Source organism: Oncorhynchus masou, chromosome 33 (genome assembly GCF_036934945.1).
Source record: "Oncorhynchus masou masou isolate Uvic2021 chromosome 33, UVic_Omas_1.1, whole genome shotgun sequence".
Classification (NCBI taxonomy): Eukaryota; Metazoa; Chordata; class Actinopteri; order Salmoniformes; family Salmonidae; genus Oncorhynchus; species Oncorhynchus masou.
Window position 1 is genome coordinate 35,149,102 of NC_088244.1, and position 24,777 is coordinate 35,173,878.

At 41.7% G+C, this 24,777-nt stretch overlaps 1 protein-coding gene across 1 annotated transcript in view; it reads right to left on the minus strand.

The window, feature by feature from the left end:
* LOC135527473 (synaptotagmin-6-like) overlaps positions 1 to 23,732 on the minus strand; it is a 78,658-nt gene extending 54,926 nt beyond the window's left edge. Inside the window, exons 1-2 of the mRNA XM_064955989.1 lie at positions 23,576 to 23,732; positions 5,949 to 6,075 (exon numbers count right to left, since the gene is read on the minus strand). Coding sequence (XP_064812061.1) covers positions 5,949 to 6,075; positions 23,576 to 23,732 — 284 coding nt within the window. The remainder of the gene's footprint in view (positions 1 to 5,948; positions 6,076 to 23,575) is intronic.
* Between the last annotated feature and the right edge of the window lie 1,045 nt (positions 23,733 to 24,777).

A 24,777-nucleotide genomic window follows, 5' to 3' on the forward strand; every position in this document is an offset into this window, starting at 1 on the left:
TGGCGAAATCAAGTGAGAAAGTGGGCGGCTGCGCTGTTGACGAACTGGGGCTGTGGAGTTGAGAGGTGATCCAAAAGCAGAGGACTGAGAGAGGTATTGGTACAGTGCAGATCTAGGAGCTTTAACTCCAAGTAAGGGATGCGATTTTTCCTGTTCCCCTTACACTACTCTTCTCTCTCTGGGCTATCTTCTTCCACAGTACTGAAAGCCACTATTGATGGCACTAAAGCCACTTTTGATTGAGCCGGGGCCATTGGTGACGTCGCCAAGCAGAGTCTCAGACCGTTCGAGTTCCAGGACAGGGAGCCGTGCGGATCTGGATATCACCATACAGACTTTTATTTTGTGGGGCATCGTTGGGCTCTAGAAATCGAGAGCCTATCCCCACATTCTGATGACTGTTATTTAATCCACTAACTGTTTAATTGTTACCTGATTAACCTGTTGATGCTCTGGGGGCGCTATTTCATTTTTGGATGAAAAACGTTCCCGTTTTAAACAAGATATTTTGTCACAAAAAGATGCTCGACTATGCATATAATTGATAGCTTTCGAAAGAAAACACTCTGACGTGTCCAGAACTACCAAGATATTCTGTGCGTGCCCTAGAACGTGAGCTTCAGGCAAAACCAAGATGAGACGGCATCCAGGAAAAGAGCAAGATTTTTGAGGCTCTGTTTTCCATTGTCTCCTTATATGGCTGTGAATGCGAGAGGAGTGAGTCAACCCTTTCTGTCGTTTCCCCAAGATGTCTGCAGCATTGTGACGTATTTGTAGGCAGATCATTGGAAGATTGACCATAAGAGACCACATTTACCAGGTGTCCGCCCGGTGTCCTGCGCCGAAATTGGTGCGCAAAAGTCAGCTGCCAGTATTTTTCCATGGGATTCAGAGAGGAAAGCAAGCTTCCACGAACGATATATCAATGAAGAGATATGTGAAAAAACACCTTGAGGATTGATTCCAAACAACGTTTGCCATGTTTCGGTCGATATTATGTAGTTAATTCGGAAAAAGTTTGACGTTGTAGGTGACTGAATTTTCGGTTCGTTTCGGTAGCCAGATGCAATGTAGAAAACGGACCGATTTCTCCTACACACAGACGCTTTCAGGAAAAACTGTGCATTTGGTATGTAACTGAGAGTCTCCTCATTGAAAACATCAGAAGCTCTTCAAAGGTAAATGATTTTATTTATTTGGTTATCTGGTTTTTGTGAAAATGTTGCGTGCTAAATGCTACTCAAAATGCTATGCTAGCTTTGCATACTCTTACACAAATTAGTCAATTTCTATGGTTCAAAAGCATATTTTGAAAATCTGAGATGACAGTGTTGTTAAGAAAAGGCTAAGCTTGAGAGCAGACGCATTATTTTCATTTTATTTGCGATTTTCAGAAATCGTTAACGTTGCGTTATGCTAATGAGCCTGAGGCTTTAGTCACGATCCCGGATCCGGGATGGGGAGTTCCAAGAGGTTAAATTACTATGTAACAATTCAATCATTAGGATTTGGGGCACCACGGTAGAAGTTGTTTAGAGTTACCATCTCCCGAATAAAACTAAGGTCTTTACCTATAACATAGATAAATAGTTACCTTATTAATCATTACCTCTTATCAAATACTTATTCTGAATGCTCATAACCTTGGATCTGAAAAAACCTCAGCCTTGCGCATTATTTATTACCAGAGCAATTGGTGTAATTTATGCACATGAACCGCCGCCTGTTTGGAATAAAAAATCAATGCATTTGTGTGAAATGCCTTCATTTGTCGTGTATCTCGGTCGGAACCAAGCCTTCTCGGAAAGTTGTGGGTGTAAGGCTCTGATTGTCCACGAGGTCAATGTCCGTAGTTCTCTATGGCTTCAATGACTTGTCATGTAGTCTGGGGCAGAACGAGTGGAACTGTTCCCTTCCACTCGTTCTGGAAGATTGGTCCTCTGAAGACAGGCTAATCAGCCGTGTCAATGATTCCCATTGGTTATGAGCATAGTAGGATATTTGTTTAGGTAATATTTTCTTGATATCTGATGCCATCTCATCAGCTGTCCCAGTGATTGTCTGAGGTGAAATTCTCGCCTCTTCCTCCTTGTGTTGGTATTCAGGATTCGGACCATGATAGACATGAGCTGCAGCTGTTCCTCTCTGGTCTAATGGAAGGGGAGTTTATTTCTTCACCTTGTGTTGAGGTTCAGAGTTTCGACCATTTAAAACATGTAGTTCTCGCTTCACGTTTCTTGGTCTAATGTTAATTTTGTTACAAAGGCTATTATGCACTATGGCCAAAGGAGATGGCTCTGTCCCTCTGACACGCTCTTCTGACCTCACTCGGGGAGTGGCCACTTAATGTGCAAAGGATATTATTAGAAGTTCTCTTCTGACTCCTAAAATCACATTCCTATCTCAACAAAAACACAATATTTTCACATTGTATGAAAACTTGCCAGATAAAAGGGGTATCCTTTCCAAGTTACACTATTTAGTCCATACCGTTATTTTTAATAACATCACAAAATAAAAACCAATATTACATTAGTTTTCTACATTTTCCCACATCGTTCCATTAGAGATTATGTTCCATTCACTTTATGGACTTTGGAGTTTTGGACGGGCAGAAGTCTCTCGAGACAAAGGCATTCCTTTGGTTGATAAAGAGCGAGAGAGTCTCCCTCTCTTTGAATTTACAACCAGGTGTGAACGGTCAACCATCCAGCAGCTCCCTCTCCCCTCCGTGTGCGAGGCCTGGTTACTGTCACCCCCTTTCTATACGTTGTCTGTCCCCCCCCCTATTTTGTCTTATAGCAGTAGAGTCCGTTGGAGGGGTTAGCAGACTAGAGCAGGGCCAAGGGTGGGTCCCATGCTGTGTGCTGGAGAACATTAAATCCTGTGTTGGGTGACGTTAATAGGGATTCACACTGAACTGATATTAACATTAAAGGAGACATTTTTAAGCATGTTTTAAATTGTCACGCATTATGTTTCACTTGATTTCCTGACTAATTCAATATGCTCCTGGGCTTCTGAGCGTTGCTCGAATATTCTCAACTTGAATCTGTTACAGGAACATCCTTGTACTAGAAACATTCTGAGAATCTAAAGTTGAACTCGTAAACTACTCAGTGCAGCAGTTAATTACTATCCTCTTCCAATGTATTTGTCATAATCTGAAGGGTTTGAGAGCATCATCAGTTTTCCATTTGTTTAGTCAGTGATCGCTTAAACTAAAAACACACAAATGATGTCGCATAGCACCGTCCTCATCATGTTCTTAATTACACACCTCATTGCAGATTACCTTGTGGGGAAGGCAATTCATATTCAGGCAGATTGTCATCTGTGATATATTAACATGAAGGAATTTCCTACACTGAGCCCAGGTCATTATTGACAGCTCGTAAATTGGTTTGACTGGTTTTTCACATATTCTGGAAGCTGATAATGTGAAGTGCAATACTGTGATTTTTATTTGTATGTTTTGGACTGTTAAATATGCAAACAAAATTACTATAAATGGCATAGCCAATGAACAGGGTAACACATTTTCATAATTCCAGCATTTACGTAAAATGAGCCAAGATCAACACAGCTAAATGACGAGCCAAGATCAACACAGCTAAATGACAATCCAAGATCCGGCTGTATGTAGCCAATACCATTACTTAATGCATTGTTTCCCTAGTTACCTTTCATTCAGTATGCTTCACAAATCTCCTGTGGCCATGCAACCTCCGTGTTTTGTAGGTAGAACATAAGTGACAAATTCATCATAGAGGCATAACTGTCTCTTTCCACGTGTTCCTCAGTGTCCCATGGAGAGGTTATCAGGAGTTTAACAAGCTAGAAGGTCATTCCATCAATTCCTGTCAGAATGGGTAACATCACTTCATGCTTTAGCCGGTTTGCACAGAGCTCTAATACAATCAAGAAATAAAATGTCACAACAAACCTTAATTTGCCCCTCCGTTTTGTCTTTGCAAGTGAGACAAACATATTGTCATTAGCTTTAATGCAACACCCCCCCTTCAAATGCTCTGGCACACTCATAAGCAGAAAAGTGCTTCTTTCCACGCACACACACTTGTTTTGGAGTGAGATTTCCTCAGGGGACAGTTAATGGGACTATAAGGGAAAACACAGAATTGGAACCAGGAAAGATTCCAGGAAATTAAAGGGCCAATGGCAACGGGTGCAGGAGGTGTGCTGAGTAACCCCATTTCTATGAACTTACCCTACAACAAAGTACTGAGCACGAACATTACATATCTTGAGTAAGAGTAATATACGTGTATATAAATGGCAGAGAATTTGTAAGTATATATCAAACATGATTGAATAAAATGAAAGCATGCTTCATCTGCTTTTCAGTTCCACTCTGTAATGATAGATGATAAAGCAAGACGAGCTCTGCTGTGTAGCTTAAACAATAGACAACACTGACCATCCAGCAACATGTAATACATTATACCTTTGGCTTGCCCCTGAAAAAGCTGTGATATTTTGTAACTAATTACGTTCTTTCACGCATACAACGATTTCATCCAATTAGCGAATAAGGTGTTGACAATGTTAACCTCCTCTTCATTATACTGCCATACTACTGTATTACCCCCAGGGCTCTAATGTAGTGCATGTAAATAACAGCTCTCTTACTTCCCTCTGCCCACAGCCATAACACCATGCCACCTCACTGCAAGCAAAACCAATGTAAGAAGAATGGGCTACATTTGGCTACAGACTCATCCTCAAGATTCGCCAAAACACTAAGAAGAGGCCAGATTTGGCTAAGGCATCTACTCTAAGTCTCACCGAAATGTTGCCTACTCCAAGATCAAATCCAAGTTGATTGGATACATTAACATTTTAAGACAAAATCAAGTGTGTCTAATGTTCGCACATCAATGTGGTTGATGAAGTGGGGGCCCACGTCTGGTTGTAAGTGTTTCTACATCAACTCAGTGAGCATTGCAGGAGTTTTACCCCCAGAGGGTTAGCTGGAGCTATAGCTTTCAGCATGAAAGGCTGCATAGAGCAGTCCTGATGATGGGGAAACAGAATAGAATGACTGTTGGTGTCCCAAATGGGACCCCATTCCCTAATATAGTGCACTATTTGGGCCCTGGTCATTGTGTTATAAAGTGAATAGGGTGGCATTTGAGATGCAAACTCTGTCTGCTTCGAGCCAAGTCAACGATCCCAACCTCTCTCTGTGGCGTTGTCAGCAGCATAGGCGGTGACAAATCTACATCTCTGGGAAAATGAGTTGAGTTCAAAGCACGGATGTGAGTTGTAAATGAGAAAATTGAGGAGATAATGCAATTCTTCTAGTTGAGATTCAGGCATGCATGTATTTCTATACACGTCATATAATTCTTCAAATCAAATAAATCTATTGGTCACATACAGTTTACAGCAGGTATAAATGGTGCAGTGAAATGCTTATGTAGTAGCTCCCTCAACAATGCAGTAATTCAGCCAATAACAATAACCGGAGTCAGGTCAAAAAATAACAAGTAATAGAAGTAATAAGAGGCAGTATGGATAGTAATATAGGACTGTATTCACAAATATAAAGTATGTAGTGACTTGGTCATGCATTGGAATCAATAATGTGCTGTCTAATAGGACAGGAGTGTTGGCTGGGTGTGTGTGTGTTTGAGAGTGCACATGTGTTTGTGTATAGTTTTGTGTGTAAGGGTTGGATGTGTGGGTAGTCATTGCAAATAATCTCTAAGGTGCAGGGTGACAGCTGGGATTAGCTGTTCAGCAGTCTGATGGCTTGGTGGTACTAGCTGTCTCGGAGCCTGTTGGTCCGAGACCTGATGCTCTGATACCCCTTGCCAGATGGTAACAGAGTGAGCAGTCTGTGGCTCAGGTGACTGGAGTGCTTAACGATTTGGAGTAGATGTCCTGGAGGGCAGGGAGCTCCCTCCCAGTGATGTATGCTGTACCAGTGATGCAGCCGGTCAAGATGCTCTCGATAGTGCAGCTGTAGAATTTCTTGAGGACCTGAGGGGCCCATGCCGAATTTCTTCAGCTGCCTGAGGTTGAAGAGGCACTGTAGCGCCTTCTCCACGGCTGTGGTGTGATTGGACCATGTCAGGTCATTTGTCAAGGAACCTGAAGCTTTTTACCCTCTCCACTGCAGCCCTGTCGATGACAATAGGGATGTGCTCCCCCTGTAGTCCACGATCATCTCCTTGGTTTTGCTGACGTTGACAGAGTGGCTGTTCTCTTGGCACAACTCTGCCAGGGCTCTAACCTCCTGTAAGCTGTCTCGACGCCGATCAGGTCCATCACCGTCATGTCATAGGCAAACTTAATGAAGGCATCCTTCCTAACTCAGTTGGCGGAGAGGAAGAACACCATTCCTGGATTTCACCATGAGGCCAATGCTGACTTTAAAACAGTTACAGAGTTTAATGGCTGTGATCGGAGGAAACTGAGGCTGGATCAACAGCATTGTAGTTACTCCACAATACTAACCTAACAAGGAAACCTGTTTAGTATACAAATATTCCAAAACATGCATCTTGTTCGCAATAAGGCACTAAAGTAAAACTGCTAAAAATGTCAAAGAAATTAACTTTATGTCCTGAATGCAAATCCAACACAACATGTCACTGAGTACCACTCTTCATATTTTCAAGCATGGTGGTGGTGGCTGCATCTTGTTATGGGTATGCTTGTCATCAACAAGGATTAGGGATAAAAAATAAATGGAATAGAGCTAAGCACAGACAAAATCACCTGGACAATAACATAAAACAAGGCCAAATATATAGTGGAGCTGCTTAACAAGACAACATTGACTGTTCCTGAGCAGCCTAGTTACAGTTTTGACTTACAGTTGAAGTCAGAAGTTTACATTCACTTAGGTTGGAGTCAAACTCTTTCTTCAACCACTTCACAAATGTATTGTTAACAAACTATAGTTTTGGCAAGTCGGTTAGGACATCTACGTGGTGCATGACACAAGTAATTTATCCAACAACTGTTTACAGACAGATTATTTCACTTATAATTCACTGTATCACAATTCAGTGTGTAGATTTTAGAATTCAGGCTGTAACACAACAAAATAATAAGTCAAGGGGTATAATACTTTCTGAAAGTGTAACAGAATTGCTTCTGTCTCTCTCCTCACCCCGAACCAGGGACCCTCTGCACACATCAAAAACTGCCTCCCACAAAGCATCATTACCCATCGCTCCACAAAAGCTGTGGTCCTTGCAGAGCAAGGGAAACAACTACTTCAAGGTCTAAGTGAGTGACCTCACCGATTGAAACACTATTAGCATGCACCCCGCTAACCATTTCACTCACCCCCCTTTTCCACAGCAACCAGTGATCCGGGTCAACAGCATCAATGCAAGTGTTCCTTCCGTCCCGCTCCTCGCACCCCTACCTGGTCTCGAACCAGGGACCCTCTGCACACATCAACAACAGTAACCCTCGAAGCACCATTACCCATCGCTCCACAAAAGCCGCGGCCTTTGCAGAGCAAGGGAAACAACTACTTCAAGGTCTCAGAGCGAGTAACGTCACCGATTGAAACGCTATTAGCGCACACCCCTCTGACTAGCTAGCCATTTCATACCAGTTACAAAGGCACTGTAAATGCGTTGGTCCATCCTCTCAGTTTTGTGCTGATGTTGCTAGTTACCCAAGGTTTCTGGTTGGGATAGTCATTATTGGGACAACATCCCCTGTGCATTTCCTGATGTACCCTCTGACTGAGTCTGTATACACATTGACATTGTCGGAGGCGACCTTGAACATTTCCCAGTCCATGTGATCAAAGGTGTTTTGTAGCATAAGTTCTCATTGGTCAGACCAGAGGTGAACAGATCTTACCTTTTGTACTTCCTGCTTGAATGTTAGAAGTAAGATGGAGGCATAGTCTGATTTGTCGGGGGGGGTGATGATGGAGGACTTTGTATCTGTTTAGTATGTATCTTTCAAATCTTAGAATGTTCTCAAATCATTATATGATATCGGCAAGGGTATAGATTTCATTTTCATTTTGAAACCGTACTATGAATTTTATCCCAATAGCCATGGGAAGTCGTAGCAAAGTATTCATTTTGACTATAAATATTCTGCCTGTTAAAGCAACTGGCATATTATTCCATCTAACGAGATCGTATTGAATTGATTTGCGCTTTCTGTTAAAGGTTTTGTCAATGGTTTTATCTAAAGAAGGAAATATATCTAATCCCAAGTATTTAAACTGGGAAACGATTGGGATTCCATAAGTAGAGATCCTCCATCAGGGTCTTGAGAGGCAGTAAGGCTGATTTGGTTAGATCCATTTTATAACTTGAGACGAATTTGAATTGATTTATAAACTTCAATCTGTTTGGATGCGATTCAGATACATTGTCTAGATTTACTGAAATATAGTCTGCATATAATTAGGTGAAGTGATCAATAGATTTTAAGCAAATTAGTGTTATTGCCTTGGGTGCCATGGATAATAAAAATTGGATTGTATTGTCTATTGCTTCTAGTCATTCTGAACAGAGTAGGGCAGTCATTGCCTGTTAGAACTATGGCTGAAGGATTGGCATATAACATTTTAATCAAATTATTGAAATTGGAGCCAATTCCCATATATTCTAAGATGGGCCAGAGATGCTGTATAACCTCTTGAAACTCTAGGGGCGCAATTTCATTTTTGGATGAAAAACGTTCCCGTTTTAAACAAGATATTTTGTCACAAAAAGATGCTCGACTATGCATATAATTGGTAGCTTTGGAAAGAAAACACTCTGACGTTTCCAGAACTGCAAAGATATTTTCTGTGCGTGCCCTAGAACGTGAGCTTCAGGCAAAACCAAGATGAGACGGCATCCAGGAAATGAGCAGGATTTTTGAGGCTCTGTTTTCCATTGTCTCCTTATATGGCTGTGAATGCGAGAGGAGTAAGTCTGCCCTTTGTCGTTTCCCCAAGGTGTCTGCAGCATTGTGACGTATTTGTAGGCATATCATTGGAAGATTGACCATAAGAGACCACATTTACCAGGTGTCCGCCCGGTGTCCTGCGCCGAAATTGGTGCGCAAAAGTCAGCTGCAAGTATTTTTCCACAGAATTCAGAGAAGAATGCAGGCTTCCACGAACGATATATCAATGAAGAGATATGTGAAAAAACACCTTGAGGATTGATTCCAAACAACGTTTGCCATGTTTCGGTCGATATTATGAAGTTAATTCGGAAAAAGTTTGACGTTGTAGGTGACTGAATTTTCGGTTCGTTTCGGTAGCCAAATGTGATGTACAAAACGGAGCGATTTCTCCTACACACAGACGCTTTCAGGAAAAACTGCGCATTTGGTATGTAACTGAGAGTCTCCTCATTGAAAACATCCGAAGATCTTCAAAGGTAAATGATTTTATTTATTTGGTTATCTGTTTTTTGTGAAAATGTTGCGTGCTAAATGCTACTCAAAATGCTAAGCTAGCTTAGCATACTCTTACACAAATTAGTCAATTGCTATGGTTCAAAAGCATATTTTGAAAATCTGAGATGACAGTGTTGTTAAGAAAAGGCTAAGCTTGAGAGCAGGCGCATTATTTTCATTTTATTTGCGATTTTCAGAAATCGTTAACGTTGTGTTATGCTAATCAGCCTGAGGCTTTAGTCACGATCCCGGATCCGGGATAGGGAGTTTCAAGAGGATAACCAATCTTTAAAAAGTGTTTTCTGCATCGAGATAATACAGCCCAAGGAACTGTTGTTTCTGATGAAGCATTTAAGATATGTAATAGGAAGGGCTCCTGTGGTGAACAGGGAAGTCGAATTTCTGGTAAGCAGGGTTGGGTAGGTTACTTTCTAGATGTAATCCGTTACAGTCCAAAGTTTCAATCAGTAATGTAACTTTGGATTACCCAAACTCAATGTAATCTGATTACATTCAGTTACTTTTGGATTACTTTCCCCTTAAGAGGCATTAGAAGACCTGTTAACAATTGAACAACAGCTATTGTAGGATAAATCAATGTTAAAGTTTATATAGCTGGCCACATATGGATGTTAAATTTTACTTTATGGGTTGGTTATGTAGGCTTCTTCTAACCCATTGCTTTCTACTACATATGATATAATTTAATCGTATCTTTAAAAACAAATGTTTATCAGTATCTCAGTCATTCCAATATGATCTCGATCTTCAAGAATAGGACTTGGAAATATGGAAGTATAGATTAGCCAATTTTGCTTTGCTGAGCATATCCTCAAAACTAAGGATTTATTAGCCAGCCCTACTCTGTTGTTTATGATTTTGTTGTCATGGAGGACTGATTGGGCTCATTGATTACAGTTGGGGCAAAAGTTCTGGGCTCATGGAATGGCATGCTTGAGCACTACTGAAAAGTGCTATTTACAGTACCAGTCAAAAGTTTGGACACACCTTCTCATTCCAGGTTTTTATTTATTTTTACAGTGTTCTACATTGTAGGTTAATAGTGAAGACATCAAAACTATGAAATAACACATATGGAATCATGTTGTAACCAAAAGTGTTTAAAAAATCCAAATAGAATTTATATTTGAGATTCTAAGTAGCCACCCTTTGCCTTGACAGCTTTGCACACTCTTGACATTCTCTCAACCAGCCCTGTGTTGAGGATCAGCGTGGCGGGTGTGTTGTTGCCTACTATTACCACCTTTGGGCGGCCCATCAGGAATTCCAGGATCCAGTTGCAGAGGGAGGTATTTAGTCCCAGGGTCCTTAGCTTAGTGATGAGCTTTGAGGGCACTATGGTGTTGAACGCTGAGCTGTAGTCAATGAATAGCATTCTCACATAGCTGTTCCCTTTGTCCAGGTGTGAAAGGGAAGTGTGGAGTGCAATAGAGAGAGCATCGTCTGTGGATCTGTTGCGCCGGTATGCAAATTATAGTGGGTCTAGGGTTTCTGGGATAATGGTGTTGATGTGAGCCATGACCAGCTTTTCAAAGCACTCCATGGCTCCAGACATGAGTGTTATGGGTTGGTAGTCATTTAGGCAGGTTACCTTAGTGTTCTTGGGCACAGGGACTATGGTGGTCTGCTTTTAACAAGACAGAGAGAGGTTGAAAATGTAATGTCAGTGAAGATGCTTGCCAGTTGGTCAGCGCATGCTCGGAGTACACGTCCTGGTAATCCGTCTGGCCCTGCGGCCTTGTGAATGTTGACCTGTTTAAAGGTCTTACTCATATCGGCTGCGGAGAGTGTGATCACGCAGTCATCCAGAACAGCTGATGCTTTCATGCAAGTTTCAGTGTTACTTGCCTCGAAGCGAGCATAGAAGTAATTTAGCTTGTCTGTTATGCTCCTGTCACTGGGCAGCTCTTGTCTGTGCTTCCCTTTGTATTCTGTAATAGTTTGCAAGCCCTGCCACATCCGTCGGAGTCGGTCTAGTATGATTTGATCTTAGTCCTATATTGATGCTTTGCCTGTTTGATGGTTTGTCGGAGGGCATAGCGGGATTTCTTATAAGCTTCCGAGTTAGAATCCCACTCCTTGAAAGTGGCAGCTATACCTTTTAGCTCAGTGTGGATGTTGCCTGTAATCTATGGCTTCTGGTTGAGGTATGAAAGTACAGTCACTTTGGGGATAACGCCGTCGATGCACTTATTGATGAAGCAAGTGACTGATGTGGTCTACTCCTCAATGACCTCGGAAGAATCCCGGAACATATTCCAGTCTGTGCTAGCAAAACAGTCCTGTACTGTTTTGTACCCGGCCACTAGGAGTGCCACCTCTGGATGAGCATTTTCATGTTCGCTCATGGCAAACAGGAAAACGTTCTCCCTTAATATTAGATTTTGTGCACCAGCCAATGTTTACAAATATACATAGACCGCCACCCCTTCTCTTACCACAGGCTGCTGTTCTATCTTGGCGATACAGTATATAAACCTGCCAGCTGTATGTTATTCATGTCGTCATTCAGCCACGACTCCACGGTGAAACATAAGATATTAGTTTTTAATGTCCCGTTCGTAGGATACACAGTGGGGCAAAAAAGTATTTAGTCAGCCACCAATTGTGCAAGTTCTCCCACTTAAAAATATGAGAGGCCTGTAATTTTCATCATAGGTACACTTCAACTATGACAGACAAAATGAGGGGGAAAAAATCCAGAAAATCTCATTGTAGGATTTTTAATGAATTTATTTGCAAATTATGGTGGAAAATAAGTATTTCGTCACCTACTTCTTTAAGAGGTTCCTCTGTCCTCCACTCGTTACCTGTATTAATGGCACCTGTTTGAACTTAGTTATCACTATAAAAGACACCTGTCTACAACCTCAAACAGTCACACTCCAAACTCCAATATGGCTAAGACCAAAGAGCTGTCAAAGGACACCAGAAACAAAATTGTAGACCTGCACCAGGCTGGGAAGACTGAATCTGCAATAGGTAAGCAGCTTGGTTTGAAGAAATCAACTGTGGGAGCAATTATTAGGAAATGGAAGACATACAAGACCACTGATAATCTCCCTCGATCTGGGGCTCCACGCAAGATCTCACCCCGTGGGGTCAAAATGATTGAGTGAGGACGGTGAGCAAAAATCCCAGAACCACACGGGGGGACCTAGTGAATGACCTGCTGAGAGCTGGGACAAAGCCTACCATCAGTAATACACTACGCCACCAGGGACTCAAATCCTTCAGTGCCAGACGTGTCCCCCTGCTAAGCCAGTACATGTCCAGGCCCGTCTGAAGTTTGCTAGAGAGCATTTGGATGATCCAGAAGAAGATTGGGAGAATGTCATATGGTCAGATGAAACCAAAATATAACTTTTTGATAAAAACATCATGCTTTAGGGCTGTTTTTCTGCAAAGGGACCAGGACGACTGATCCGTGTGAAGGAAAGAATTAATGGGGCCATTCCCGCTAGCTACTTGGGATGTATCCTTGATGGAAGCTTGGGAGGTGTGAGCATGGCCAATAAGGTGCTAGGAGAGGTGTGAGCATGGCCAATAAGGTGCTTGGAGAGGTGTGAGCATGGCCAATAAGGTGCTAGGAGAGGTGTGAGCATGGCCAATAAGGTGCTAGGGGAGGTGTGAGCATGGCCAATAAGGTGCTAGGGGAGGTGTGAGCATGGCCAATAAGGTGCTAGGGGAGGTGTGAGCATGGCCAATAAGGTGCTCGGGGACGTGTGAGCATGGCCAATAAGGTGCTCGGGGAGGTGTGAGCATGGCCAATAAGGTGCTAGGGGAGGTGTGAGCATGGCCAATAAGGTGCTAGGGGAGGTGTGAGCATGGCCAATAAGGTGCTAGGGGAGGTGTGAGCATGGCCAATAAGGTGCTCGGGGAGGTGTGAGCATGGCCAATAAGGTGCTAGGGGAGGTGTGAGCATGGCCAATAAGGTGCTAGGGGAGGTGTGATCATGGCCAATAAGGTGCTCGGGGAGGTGTGAGCATGGCCAATAAGGTGCTCGGGGAGGTGTGAGCATGGCCAATAAGGTGCTCGGGGAGGTGTGAGCATGGCCAATAAGGTGCTAGGGAAGGTTAATATTTTTGGCTAGGAGGTCCAAGCTGCTTGATAAGGACTCCATGAAAGTGCTAGCTACTGCCCTCAATCAATGCCATTTGGACTATGCTAGTATTTCCTGGTTTGTGGGCTTATCTAAACTTATGAAGGGGAAGCTCCAGATAGCCCAGAATAAGCTGATCAGGGTAGTTTTTTAAGGTGTGTCCACGTACTCACACAGGCAGGAGCTGCTTTCAGGAAGTAAACTGGCTGCCTGTTGAGGCTAGGGTGTCCCAGATTAGACTAGGTTTGGTTTACAGGAGTATTTATGGTCCTGCACCCAGATATCTAAGTGATGACTTTCCTCGTGTTCGGGATGCACACAATCACAGCACCAGATCAGGTGTTGCTGATGTTGCTGATGTGTGCTAATACAGGTTCAGGAGTAATGCTGGGAAAGGTACGGTCTTGTATACTGGAGCCTCAGAATGGAATGAGTTGCCTCTGCCTATAAAAACAACATCCTCTCTGGACAGCTTTAAAAAATAAAGTAAAAATATGTTTGATGTCTTCTGTGCCCCTATGATGTAACTGGAATGATGAGAGAGATGTTCTTCTTCTATGTTTTTGTTTTATTATTTCACTGCCATACTGTGTTTGATCTTGTCTTGCCATCTTGTCTCAAGAGGACCAGAATGGAAATAAGTCCCAGACTTTATTGTGTGTTACCCTCAATGATTTTATTCATATGCATGTATGGCTTTTAAGTTTTGTGTGCTTGTTGTTTAAAATGGTCGAATTAATAAACTAAACTAAAAAACAAAACGACACTACATGTTATAGCTGGGACCCTTTGGATGACAAATCAGAGGAAGATACGTAAGTGAATATTGAATCGCTATTTGTGAATTTATGAAACCTGTGCCGGTGGAAAAACATTTTGATGTGGGGCGCAGTCCTCAAACAATCGTATGGCATGCTTTCACTGTAAAGCCTACTGTAAATCGGACAGTGCAGTTAGATTAACACATATTTAAGCTTTCAACCGATATAAGACACTTGTATGTACGTAAATGTTTAATATCCATAATTTTTATGATTATTTATTAGAATTGTGCACCCTCCAGTGTTACTGGAAGTTGTCCCGCTAGCGGGACGCCTAGCCCTAAGTTTAAGAACCAGCGCTAACACAGTGCTCCATTCCCGCTAGCGGGACGCCTAGCCTTAAGTTTAAGAACCAGCGCTAACACAGTGCTCCATTCCCGCTAGCGGGACGCCTAGCCTTAAGTTTAAGAACCAGCGCTAACACAGTGCTCCATTCCCGCTAGCGGACGCCTAGCCTTAAGTTTAAGAACCAGCGCTAACACAGTGCTCCATTCCCGCTAGCGGACGCCTAGCCTTAAGTTTAAGAACCAGCGCTAACACAGTGATCCACGCGAAGTTCAGCATCTTCATTGCAATCCACCCGTGACGTTGTCTCCGATAAGATTCTGTATTTGTCGGAAGATCTACCACAGCAGTGCTCATGTCGTAATAATGAGGCATAGGCATCAATCACTATGTTGTCTCACACAGTGACAGGGACTGCTTTTCAAAGTTTTTTTGTGTGTGTTTGTGTACTCACTGTGAAATGTTGTCTCTGTAAAACACAGAGTCAGTGTGGGTGTGTGAAAATAAATGATTGAAGGGTGGTTCTTCTGGGGTGTTCTACAGTAATCTCCACAGTTTGATGTTCTTGTCTTGTTGTTTTGGATTTCACCTGCAATGCGTCATCCGTTCCTGGCCTGCCAATAGATGACTGAGGGGCGACCAGACCATTCTAAATAAATTATCTGGGTTACGTCCCAAATTGCACCCTATTGCCTATATATTGCACTACTTTTGACCAGAACTCTATGGGTCCTGGTTAAAAGTAGTGCACATTTAGGGTGTCATTTGGGATGCACCCGGGTGATGCCAATCACTTTGGCACATATTTCAGATATAAGTGATATATTTTCAAAACTCTAAGTACAAAAGTCTAAACTGATAACATTTGTTATGCCCCCATCTTAGGTTCAGAACCTTCGATTATGCATTCATCGGAGTTGAACACACCTTTCAACCCTGAGACAATCATGTGAAATCCAAGTTTCCTGTGAAATACCATGAGAACATTTAATTTAGTCACCAATACAACAGCTGATGATAGGCTCACTATTTCGTCATTTCGCTAACATTACATTTACATTTAAGTCATTTAGCAGACACTCTTATCCAGAGCGACTTACAAATTGAACTAACATTTAATCCGAAAGCAAAAAATATAACATACACATTTCAAAACGGTTCTTTTTGAAGTGCTGAATACAAAGAATAGTCAATGGTAAACAATTTCATACAGTAGTTTCCACAGTTGTGTCAAGTTTGCTGGATATCCAACGTTGCAATCCTTGACACAAACCCCTACTCCTGGTCTGTCACCTACTACCATACCCAGTTCAAAGGCACTTAAATATTTTTGTCTTACCCATTCACCATCGGAATGGCACACATACACATTTTAATGAATTGTTGGTTAAATGTATTGTTAACAAATCATAAAGTAATGTGAATATTGCATTTTGAAAAGCAGATACTTGTAATCAAATTGAAAGAGTGAAATGTACCACATACTCGTAAAAATGGCACCAAAGTGATGAAGGTAATACAATGACAGAGGCGAGTGAGATACTGTACAATGTGATCGCATAAGCCTTGTCAAGCCCACCCACCTTGAAGCTGTGCCTAGTAATGAGACCTGCATATGTATTAAGCATGACCCACTGGGCACAGACGTCAGTTCAACGTCGTGTTTTGATTTACATTTGGTTGACTTGTCAAATAACGTGAATTCACCGTGAAATCAGTCAAACATTTCATGGGTGCGCGAGGCTCCACAAGTGAATGGGAAAAGCTCGCTACTAGTCATTGACCAATGCGCCACAGCTTGAGTGACACACTTTCTAGTCTGTATAATTTCTAGCCTGTATCATCAACTGAATAAATGTCAGTCCAGGAAGTTGCCAACTGGGAAATCTAATGTTATCTCAGTAGTATCTGTCTGAGATGGTTTTCTTTTCTCTCATTCATCTTATTAAACAGCGTTGTCTTCATTTTCGTACGAAGCAGCAGGTGTGTCCCTCTATATGACCATTTTCATAGGAATACAACCAGACTCAATTTCAACAAATTAACCCCATCAATACCATACACGAAGATCAATATTCTAAAGCAATATCAAGACCCTGTTCTGTAAAGAATGCACATAGGAGAAATTTAGAAATTATTAGAAATCTAACAGCATTTGAATAAATGAGGAAAGACTAACATTAAACCTACACGAGAAGCACAGTGCTCTCTGGGAAATTCCCATGCCTGTACATTACCACTGCTGCTGTGCGTCTGCCGTCTGACAGTTGAAGATATATGATTGTTTGTTCCCAAAGCCGTAGTTCTTGAGCTTTGTCACAAAGAAGAAAATGACTTCAATCACCACCATGAAAAGCAGCAGAAAAATACATTAGCTTTTTCATACCCTCCTATCTCTCCAAAGGCAGCAGCAAAAAGGTAAACACAACACAATAAGGTTATTTTAAAATACATTCCCGGTAGTGACAAATAACAATAATGAGTTGAATCAAGACCTCCCATTGGCATTTTCCTTTCGCTGAACAGCGTCAATCCTCATGTCACTGTCAAACATTTTTAAGACATGAACTATAAAGAGTTTCTACACGACAATGATGGATCTAGAGTGTACATGTCACTACATTTCTGATGAAATCTTCTGCCACTAAAAATTATCCTCAAAGCATGTTCTAGAAGGTGAAAAGGATAGCCTCTAATAATAAGTGGATATCTTATATAAACCCATTCAAGCCATCTCTCTCAAGGTATACCATTCAATGTATGTACAGTGCCTTCAGAAAGTATTCACGCCCCTTGACTTTTCCAAATGTTGTGGTGTTACAAAGTGGGATTAAATGTATTTAATTGTCTTTTTTTAGCAACTATCTACAGAAAATACTCTAATGTCAAGCTGTTTTAGGTTAATGTCCTGCTGAAAAGAGAATTTGTCTCCCAGTGTCTGCTGGAAAGCAGACTGAACCAGGTGTTCCTTTAGGGTCTTGCCTGTGCTTATCCCTATTCCGTTTCTTTTTATCCTAAAGAAAACTCCTTGCTGATGACAAGCATACCCATAACATGATGCAGCCACCACCATTTTGAAAATATGAAGATTGGTACTCAGTGATGTGTTGTATTTGCCCCAAACACAATGCTTTTTATTCAAGACAGTTTTTCTTGCAGTTTTATTTTAGTTCCTTTCGCAAACAGGATGCATGTTTAGGAATACTTTATTCTGTACAGGCTTCCTTCTTTTCACTGTCATTTGGGTTAATATTATAGATTAACTACAATATTGTTGATCCATCCTCAGTTTTCTCATATTACAGCCATTAAACTCTGTAACTGTAGAAATTCACCATTGGCCTCATGGTGAAATCCCTGAGTGGTTTCCGTCCTCTCTGGCAACTGAAGGATGTCTGTATCTTTGTAGTGACTGGGTGTATTGATACACCATCCAAAATCTAATTAATAATAACTTCACCATGTTCGAAGGGTTATTCAGTGTCTGCTTTTTTCAGATTTGTATCCATCTACCAATAGGTGCCCTTCTTTTGCGAGGCATTAGAAAACCTCCCTGGTCTTGAATTGGTTGATTCTGTGTTTGAAATTCACTGCTCGACTGAGGGACCTTACAATTATCTGTAAGTGTGGGGTACAGAGATGTGGTAGTCTTTCATAAATCATGTTAAAGACTATTATTGCAAACAGACTGAGTCCATGCAACTTGTTATGTGGCTTGTTAAGCACATTTTTACTCTTGAACTTATTTAGGCTTGCCATAACAAAGGGGTTGAATAAGTATTGACTCAACAAATTTCAGCTTTTTATTTGTAATTAATTTGTAAAAATGTCTAAACCATAATTCCACTTTGACATTATAGTGTATTGTGTCTCCTGTGCAATTAGAGGCGAAACAACTCTATCACCTCTACTCTCCCTCGCCCTCCATTTGGAAAATCTGACCATAACTCCATCCTCTTAATTCATGCTTACAAGCAAAAACTCAAACAGAAGGTACCAATGATGCGCTCAATACAGAAGAAGTCCGATGAAGTGGCCGCTAAGCTACAGGACTGTTGCGTTAGCACAGACTGGAATATGTTCCGGCATTCATCCAATGTCATTGAGGAGTTTACCACATCAGTCACCGGCTTCATAAATAAGTGCATTGAGGTCGCAGTGCCCACAGTGACTTTAAATTCATATCCTAACCAGAAGCCTTGGATTACAGGCAACATTTGCGCTGAGCTAAAGGCTAGAGCTGCCAATTTCAAGGGGTGGGACACAAATCCAGACACCCCCTCTGACAAACCATCAAACAGGCAAAGCGCCAATACATTACTAAGATCGAATCCTACTACACCGGCTCTGACGCTCGTCTGATGTGGCAGGGCTTGCAAACTATCACGGATTACAAAGGGAAACCCAGCCACGAGCTGGCCAGTGACACGAGCCTACCAGGTAAATGCCTTCTATGCTTGCTTTGAGGCAAGCAACACTGAACCATGCATGAGAGCATCAGCTGTTCTGGACGACTGTGTGATCACGCTCTCCATAGCCGATGTGAGTAACACCATACACCATTAAACAGGTTAGCATTCACAAGGCCGCAGGGCCAGAGATTACCAGAATGAGTGCTCAGAGCACGAACTGACCAGCTAGCAAGTATCTTCAATTGCATTTTCAACTTCTCCTTGACCCAGTCTAAAATACCCACATTTATCAAGCAGACAACCATAGTCCACATGCTCAAGAACTCACATCTGTAGCCATGAAATGCTTTGAAAGGCTGGTCATGGCTCACATCAACACCATCATCCTAGAAAAACTGGACACACTCCAAATCGCATACCGAGATTTGTTTAAATGACGTTTTCAATATAGACAAGAAAAATGTAATAATTGGTGTGTTATTAGTTTAAGCACACTGTATTTGTCTATTGTTGTGACTTAGATGTAGATAAGATCAAATTGATGACCAATTTATGCAGAAATCCATGTCATTACAAAGGGTTCACATACTTTTTCTTGCCACCTTAAGCATTTCACAGTAAAGTCTACAGTTGCTGTATTCTGCGCATGTGACAAATACATTTGATTTGATATATAGCCTCTCATACAAAATGGATGTCTTATAATAAACCTCTCCTTTGGTATGTCAATATACAGTAAACAGTATCCTACAGTTGCCCAACATAGTCTCAGGTAGCAAGTGCCAGGCTTTAGCCTGATCTGAGTTCTGTCTATATCTCCCCTCTACATCTCTCCCACACAATAAGAAAGACAAACGCCTTCAGTTTATCCTTCATGTGGCAGAAGAGATTGGCAGTGATGAGTGAATAACATGCAATGGCATTTAATGCCCCTACAGCTTAGTGGCGAACGCCCATGGCACGGTGAAGTATGTTCGATTCCCTCACTGAGGATAATGCGGAGTGACACAGGATTTTGTCAGGAATGGTGTGACGCATGCCCTCAGGGGACTCATCTTAGCAGAAACATAGCTGAATGACATTTGCTGTGTACCTGCCTACAGTCCCAATTCTTTGGCTGGCTCTTCAAACATGTCTTATACTGTAGCTCTATGTTTCACTGATGTATTCATCTATGCATAAACATTTACAAAACCATTTAAATGTTAACAACGTATTCCATTCATATAGACATATACGTATATTTCAAGATCTTTTATAATCATGAATACAATTAATGGTCAAATATATGAATAGTAAATCAGTCAACTTCCTATAATGAGCTGTTATATAAATGGCTATGTTATTCTAAAACTCTCTGGAATAGATTGCAATGTATGGGCCTACAGGTTATGTCATCAAAAGCTAACATTTGCACACTTATGTTAAATGTATGAGCAGAACTTGTCCTAGCCATTTCAATACCCAACAATATGCAGATGACTGTAATGTAGGATGAGTCATCTTTTTCATTATGATAGGCCCTCAGATAAATGATAAATGTTAATGGGAAAAATAGACCGTGTGTACACGATATAATTAATGATTGGGATGACGCCTATAACGGATGACAGCGGGACATTTGAGAACTTTTGAAAGTACCTCTCAGCATTTTGTGAGATTCTTCACTAAAGTAAAGGGTGTCTAGACTCTCATGAGTCCTCTCATTACATTTTTCCATCCAAGTGTCAATATTGTCAGTGGTGGAAAAAGTACTCAATTGTCATCCTTGAGTAAAATTAAAGGGTTAGGGTTAGGGTCTTAATAGAAAATGACAAGACCCAGTAAAATTCTACTTGAGTAAAATTCTACAAGTATTTGGTTTTAAATATACTTAATAACCTCTAGTAACTCCCCATCCCGGTGCGGGAGCGTAATCATCGACTGACACTAATTAGCATAACGCAACAGACATAAGTATTCCTAGAAAATATTCCTATTCATGAAAATCACAAGTGAAATATATTGAGACACAGCTTAGCCTTTTGTTAATCACCCTGTCATCATAGATATGCTTTGCAGCCAAAGCTAGACAAGCATTTGTGTAAGTTTATCGATAGCCTAGCATAGCATTTTGTCCAGCTAGCAGCAGGTAACTTGGTCACGGAAATCAGAAAAGCAATCAAATTAAATTGTTTTCCTTTGATGAGCTTCGGATGTTTTCACTCACGAGACTCCCAGTTAGATAGCCAGTATTCATTTTTTCCCAAAAATATTATTTTTGTAGGCGAAATAGCTCCGTTTGTTCCTCACATTTGGCTGAGAAATCGCCCGGAAATTGCAGTCACGAAAACGCTGAAAAATATTCCAAATTAGCTCCATAATATCGACAGAAACATGGCAAATGTTGTTTATAATTAATCTTCAAGGTTTTTTTCAAATATCTATTTGATAATATATCCTCTGGGACAATTGGTTTTTCAGTAGGACCGATTGGAATAATGGGTACCTCTGTATTTTATGCGAGAATCACTCTGGGAGCCATCAGGTGACCAGTTGCGCAATGTAGCCGCTTACGGGTATTCTTCAACATAAATGCGTAAGTAAAACTACGTCACAATGCTGTAGACACCTTGGGGAATACGGAGAAAAAGTAATCTGGTTGATAGCCCATTCACTGCTCAATAGGGACGATTTGGAACGCAGGGCTTTCAAAAGATGAGTCACTTCCGGATTGGATTTTTCTCAGGCTTTCGCCTGCAATATCAGTTCTGCTATACTCTCAGACAATATGCTTACAGTTTTGGAAACTTTAGAGTGTTTTCTATCCTAAGCTGTCAATTATATGCATATTCTAGCATCTTGTCCTGACAAAATATCCTGTTTACTACGGGACGTTATTTTTCCAAAAATGAAAATACTGCCCCTTAGTCACAAAAGGTTTTAAGTATCAAAAGTATATGTAATCACTAAAATATACATCAAAAGCATCAAAAGTATAAGCATCAAAAGTATAAGTCAAAGTGTATTTTTTATATATTTTTTTACTTTTACCCATTTTTCTCCCCAATTGCATGGTATCCAATTGGTAGTTACAGTCTTGTCTCATCGCTGCAACTCCCATACGGACTCGGGAGAAGCGAAGGTCGAGAACCATGTGTCCTCCGAAACACAACCCAACCCAATCAAGCCGCACTGCCCGCTTAACCCGGAAGCCAGCCACACCAATGTGTTGGAGGAAACACTGTACACCTGGCGACCGTGTCAGCCCACCACAGCGATGGGACAAGGTCATCCCTGCCGGCCAAACCCTCCCCTAACCCAGATGACGCTGGGCCAATTGTGTGCTGACCCATGGGTCTCCTGGTCATGGCCGGCTGCGACAGAGCCTGGACTCGAACCAGGATCTCTAGTGGCACAGCTAGCAACTGCGATGCAGTGCCTTTGACCACTGCGCCACTCGGGAGGCCTTAAATAAATTCTTATTACTTATATTAAGCCAACCAGAAGGCAGCGTATTCATGTTTTTTTAATTCATGGATAGCCTGGGGCACACTCCAACACTCAGACATCATTTACAAATAAAGCATTTGTGTTTAGTGAGTCCGCCATATCAGAGGCAGTAGAGATGACAAGGGATGTTTTCTTGATAAGTGTTTAAATTGGACCATTTTCCTGTGCTGCTAAAACATTCAAAATGTAACGAGTACTTTTGGGTGTAAGATAAAACGTATGGAGTAAAAAATACATTATTTTCTTTCGGAATATAGTGAAGTAAAAGTTGTCGAAAATATGAATAGTAAAGTAATGCACAGATATATATATATATATATATAAAAATCCTACTTAAAAGTAGTACTTTAAAGTATTTTTACTTAAGGACTTTACACCACTGAATATTATTCAATTCAGTGGCAGAAAGTTGTGGGTGTACAACTATATAATGCTAATATTAAGGTTGAGTGATCAGGACATCATCGGATAAAGGCTTAGTCATTAGTCAGCTAAAGGCTGATTTGTTAGTGTTATAGGAGCTCTGTTCACCCAGACAAACTAAAAAGTCACTCTGAGTTTATTTTTGTATACTTATGGTTGCTCTGCCCCGCGGTCACACAAACTCCTGAGATGGGTCCAAGGCACAGCCTGACCCCTACCCAAGCAACCATCGACTGGGGGGTAACAAAAAAAAGTGAAAGAAAAAAAGTAATACCGAATGTGAGCATGAACGTGTGCGTGTGCATGTGTGAATTCTTTCTTCAAAAAAATACATTAGTTCTGGAAAATTGCATCTACATATAAAATGTAATTAAATCAAAGTCCCAATCATACTGTACTGTATATACAAGTTGTTACCTCAAGAAAGGCACATTCAGCGCTAATGTCACAAATATGAGCTCACTGTTTCAGAAACAAAAAGTAGTGACAGCAGGGAAAACCAATTACAGTCACCAACTCACACAGTGCAGAAACATAGTGCCTGGAATATTCTGGAATATAGACACTATAATAGAACGTGCGTAATGTTCTATTACAATGTTGTAAAATGTTCTTACCTGGGTCCTTGTAGTCCGAGTTCTGGTTGGACAACAGAAACAAGAAGTCCTGGCAGGTGTCCTGGTCCAATAACTGGTGGTTCTGGAGGCAGAGGTCAACAATCAGGGTCACAGCTTTCTGACAGAACATGTCATGCTCCTCTCCGTCAGGACTCATGCTCCCAGCTGCATCCTCTGTCTCTCAGCACTGTATCTCAGCAACGTGATCCTCTAAGGAGACTCACGCCACGTAACGCATGCAGCACTGCACCCAGGCAAACGGACACACAGCCGCCCGGCATAGACAGAAGATAAACGAGACTTGTCTCTGTACGTACGGCTGATTCTTGTTGTTCTGTCTTGTACTGTCTCTCAAGAGTGAGTGTGTGTGTGTGTGTGTGTGTGTGTGTGTGTGTGTGTGTGTGTGTGTGTGTGTGTGTGTGTGTGTGTGTGTGTGTGTGTGTGTGTGTGTGTGTGTGTGTGTGTGTGTGTGTGTGTGTGTGTGTGTGTGTGTGACAGTGTGACAGGTTGGAGGTTAGTGTGTATGTGCATGTCTAAATGTGAGTGTATGTCTGATCTTGGCCAAGTTTGTGCGTATGTGTATTTTGTGTGTGTATATGTATGTGTGTATGCCCACATGTGGCTTACGGTTGGGGACAGCGTATGTGTACAAGTGTGTAGGCTAAGGCTTAATTTATCATTTATGCCCCCAGTTATTCTAGGGAAAGAATAATTGCATCACATTTATTCTGAAGCTCTGGCAAATGGAACGCAACAGATGAGTTCACTCGGCAACAATTGAATAGGAACTGTGCATCCTCGCTCCCCCGTTCCCCGTTCTCCCACCCCTCCCTCAGTCTAACCCCCTTCAAAAGAACCACAACAGATGAGTTTACCCAGCAACACCTTCATATGGATACTAAAGACCTCCTCCCCTTGTTCCCCCCACCCCCCCTTCCTCCCACGCCATGGCACTACCTCTGTCTCTGTCTGTGTGTGTGTGTAGTAATGAAAAGCCTCTCATTAGGACCAGTGGGCTGCTTGTTTTTCTCAGGTTGGCTGATCCCTCCGCTCCGGGTCTCCCCTCTGGTTTCACTCCCCTCCGGTATCGCTCCCTCCCTGGGCTAAAATAAATCCCCTGTGTCTGGCACTGCTCCCTGCTCCTCTCTTCTCCCTCTCCCTCCTCCACAACGTGATTGCTTGTGCTTATAGCCTGGTATCAT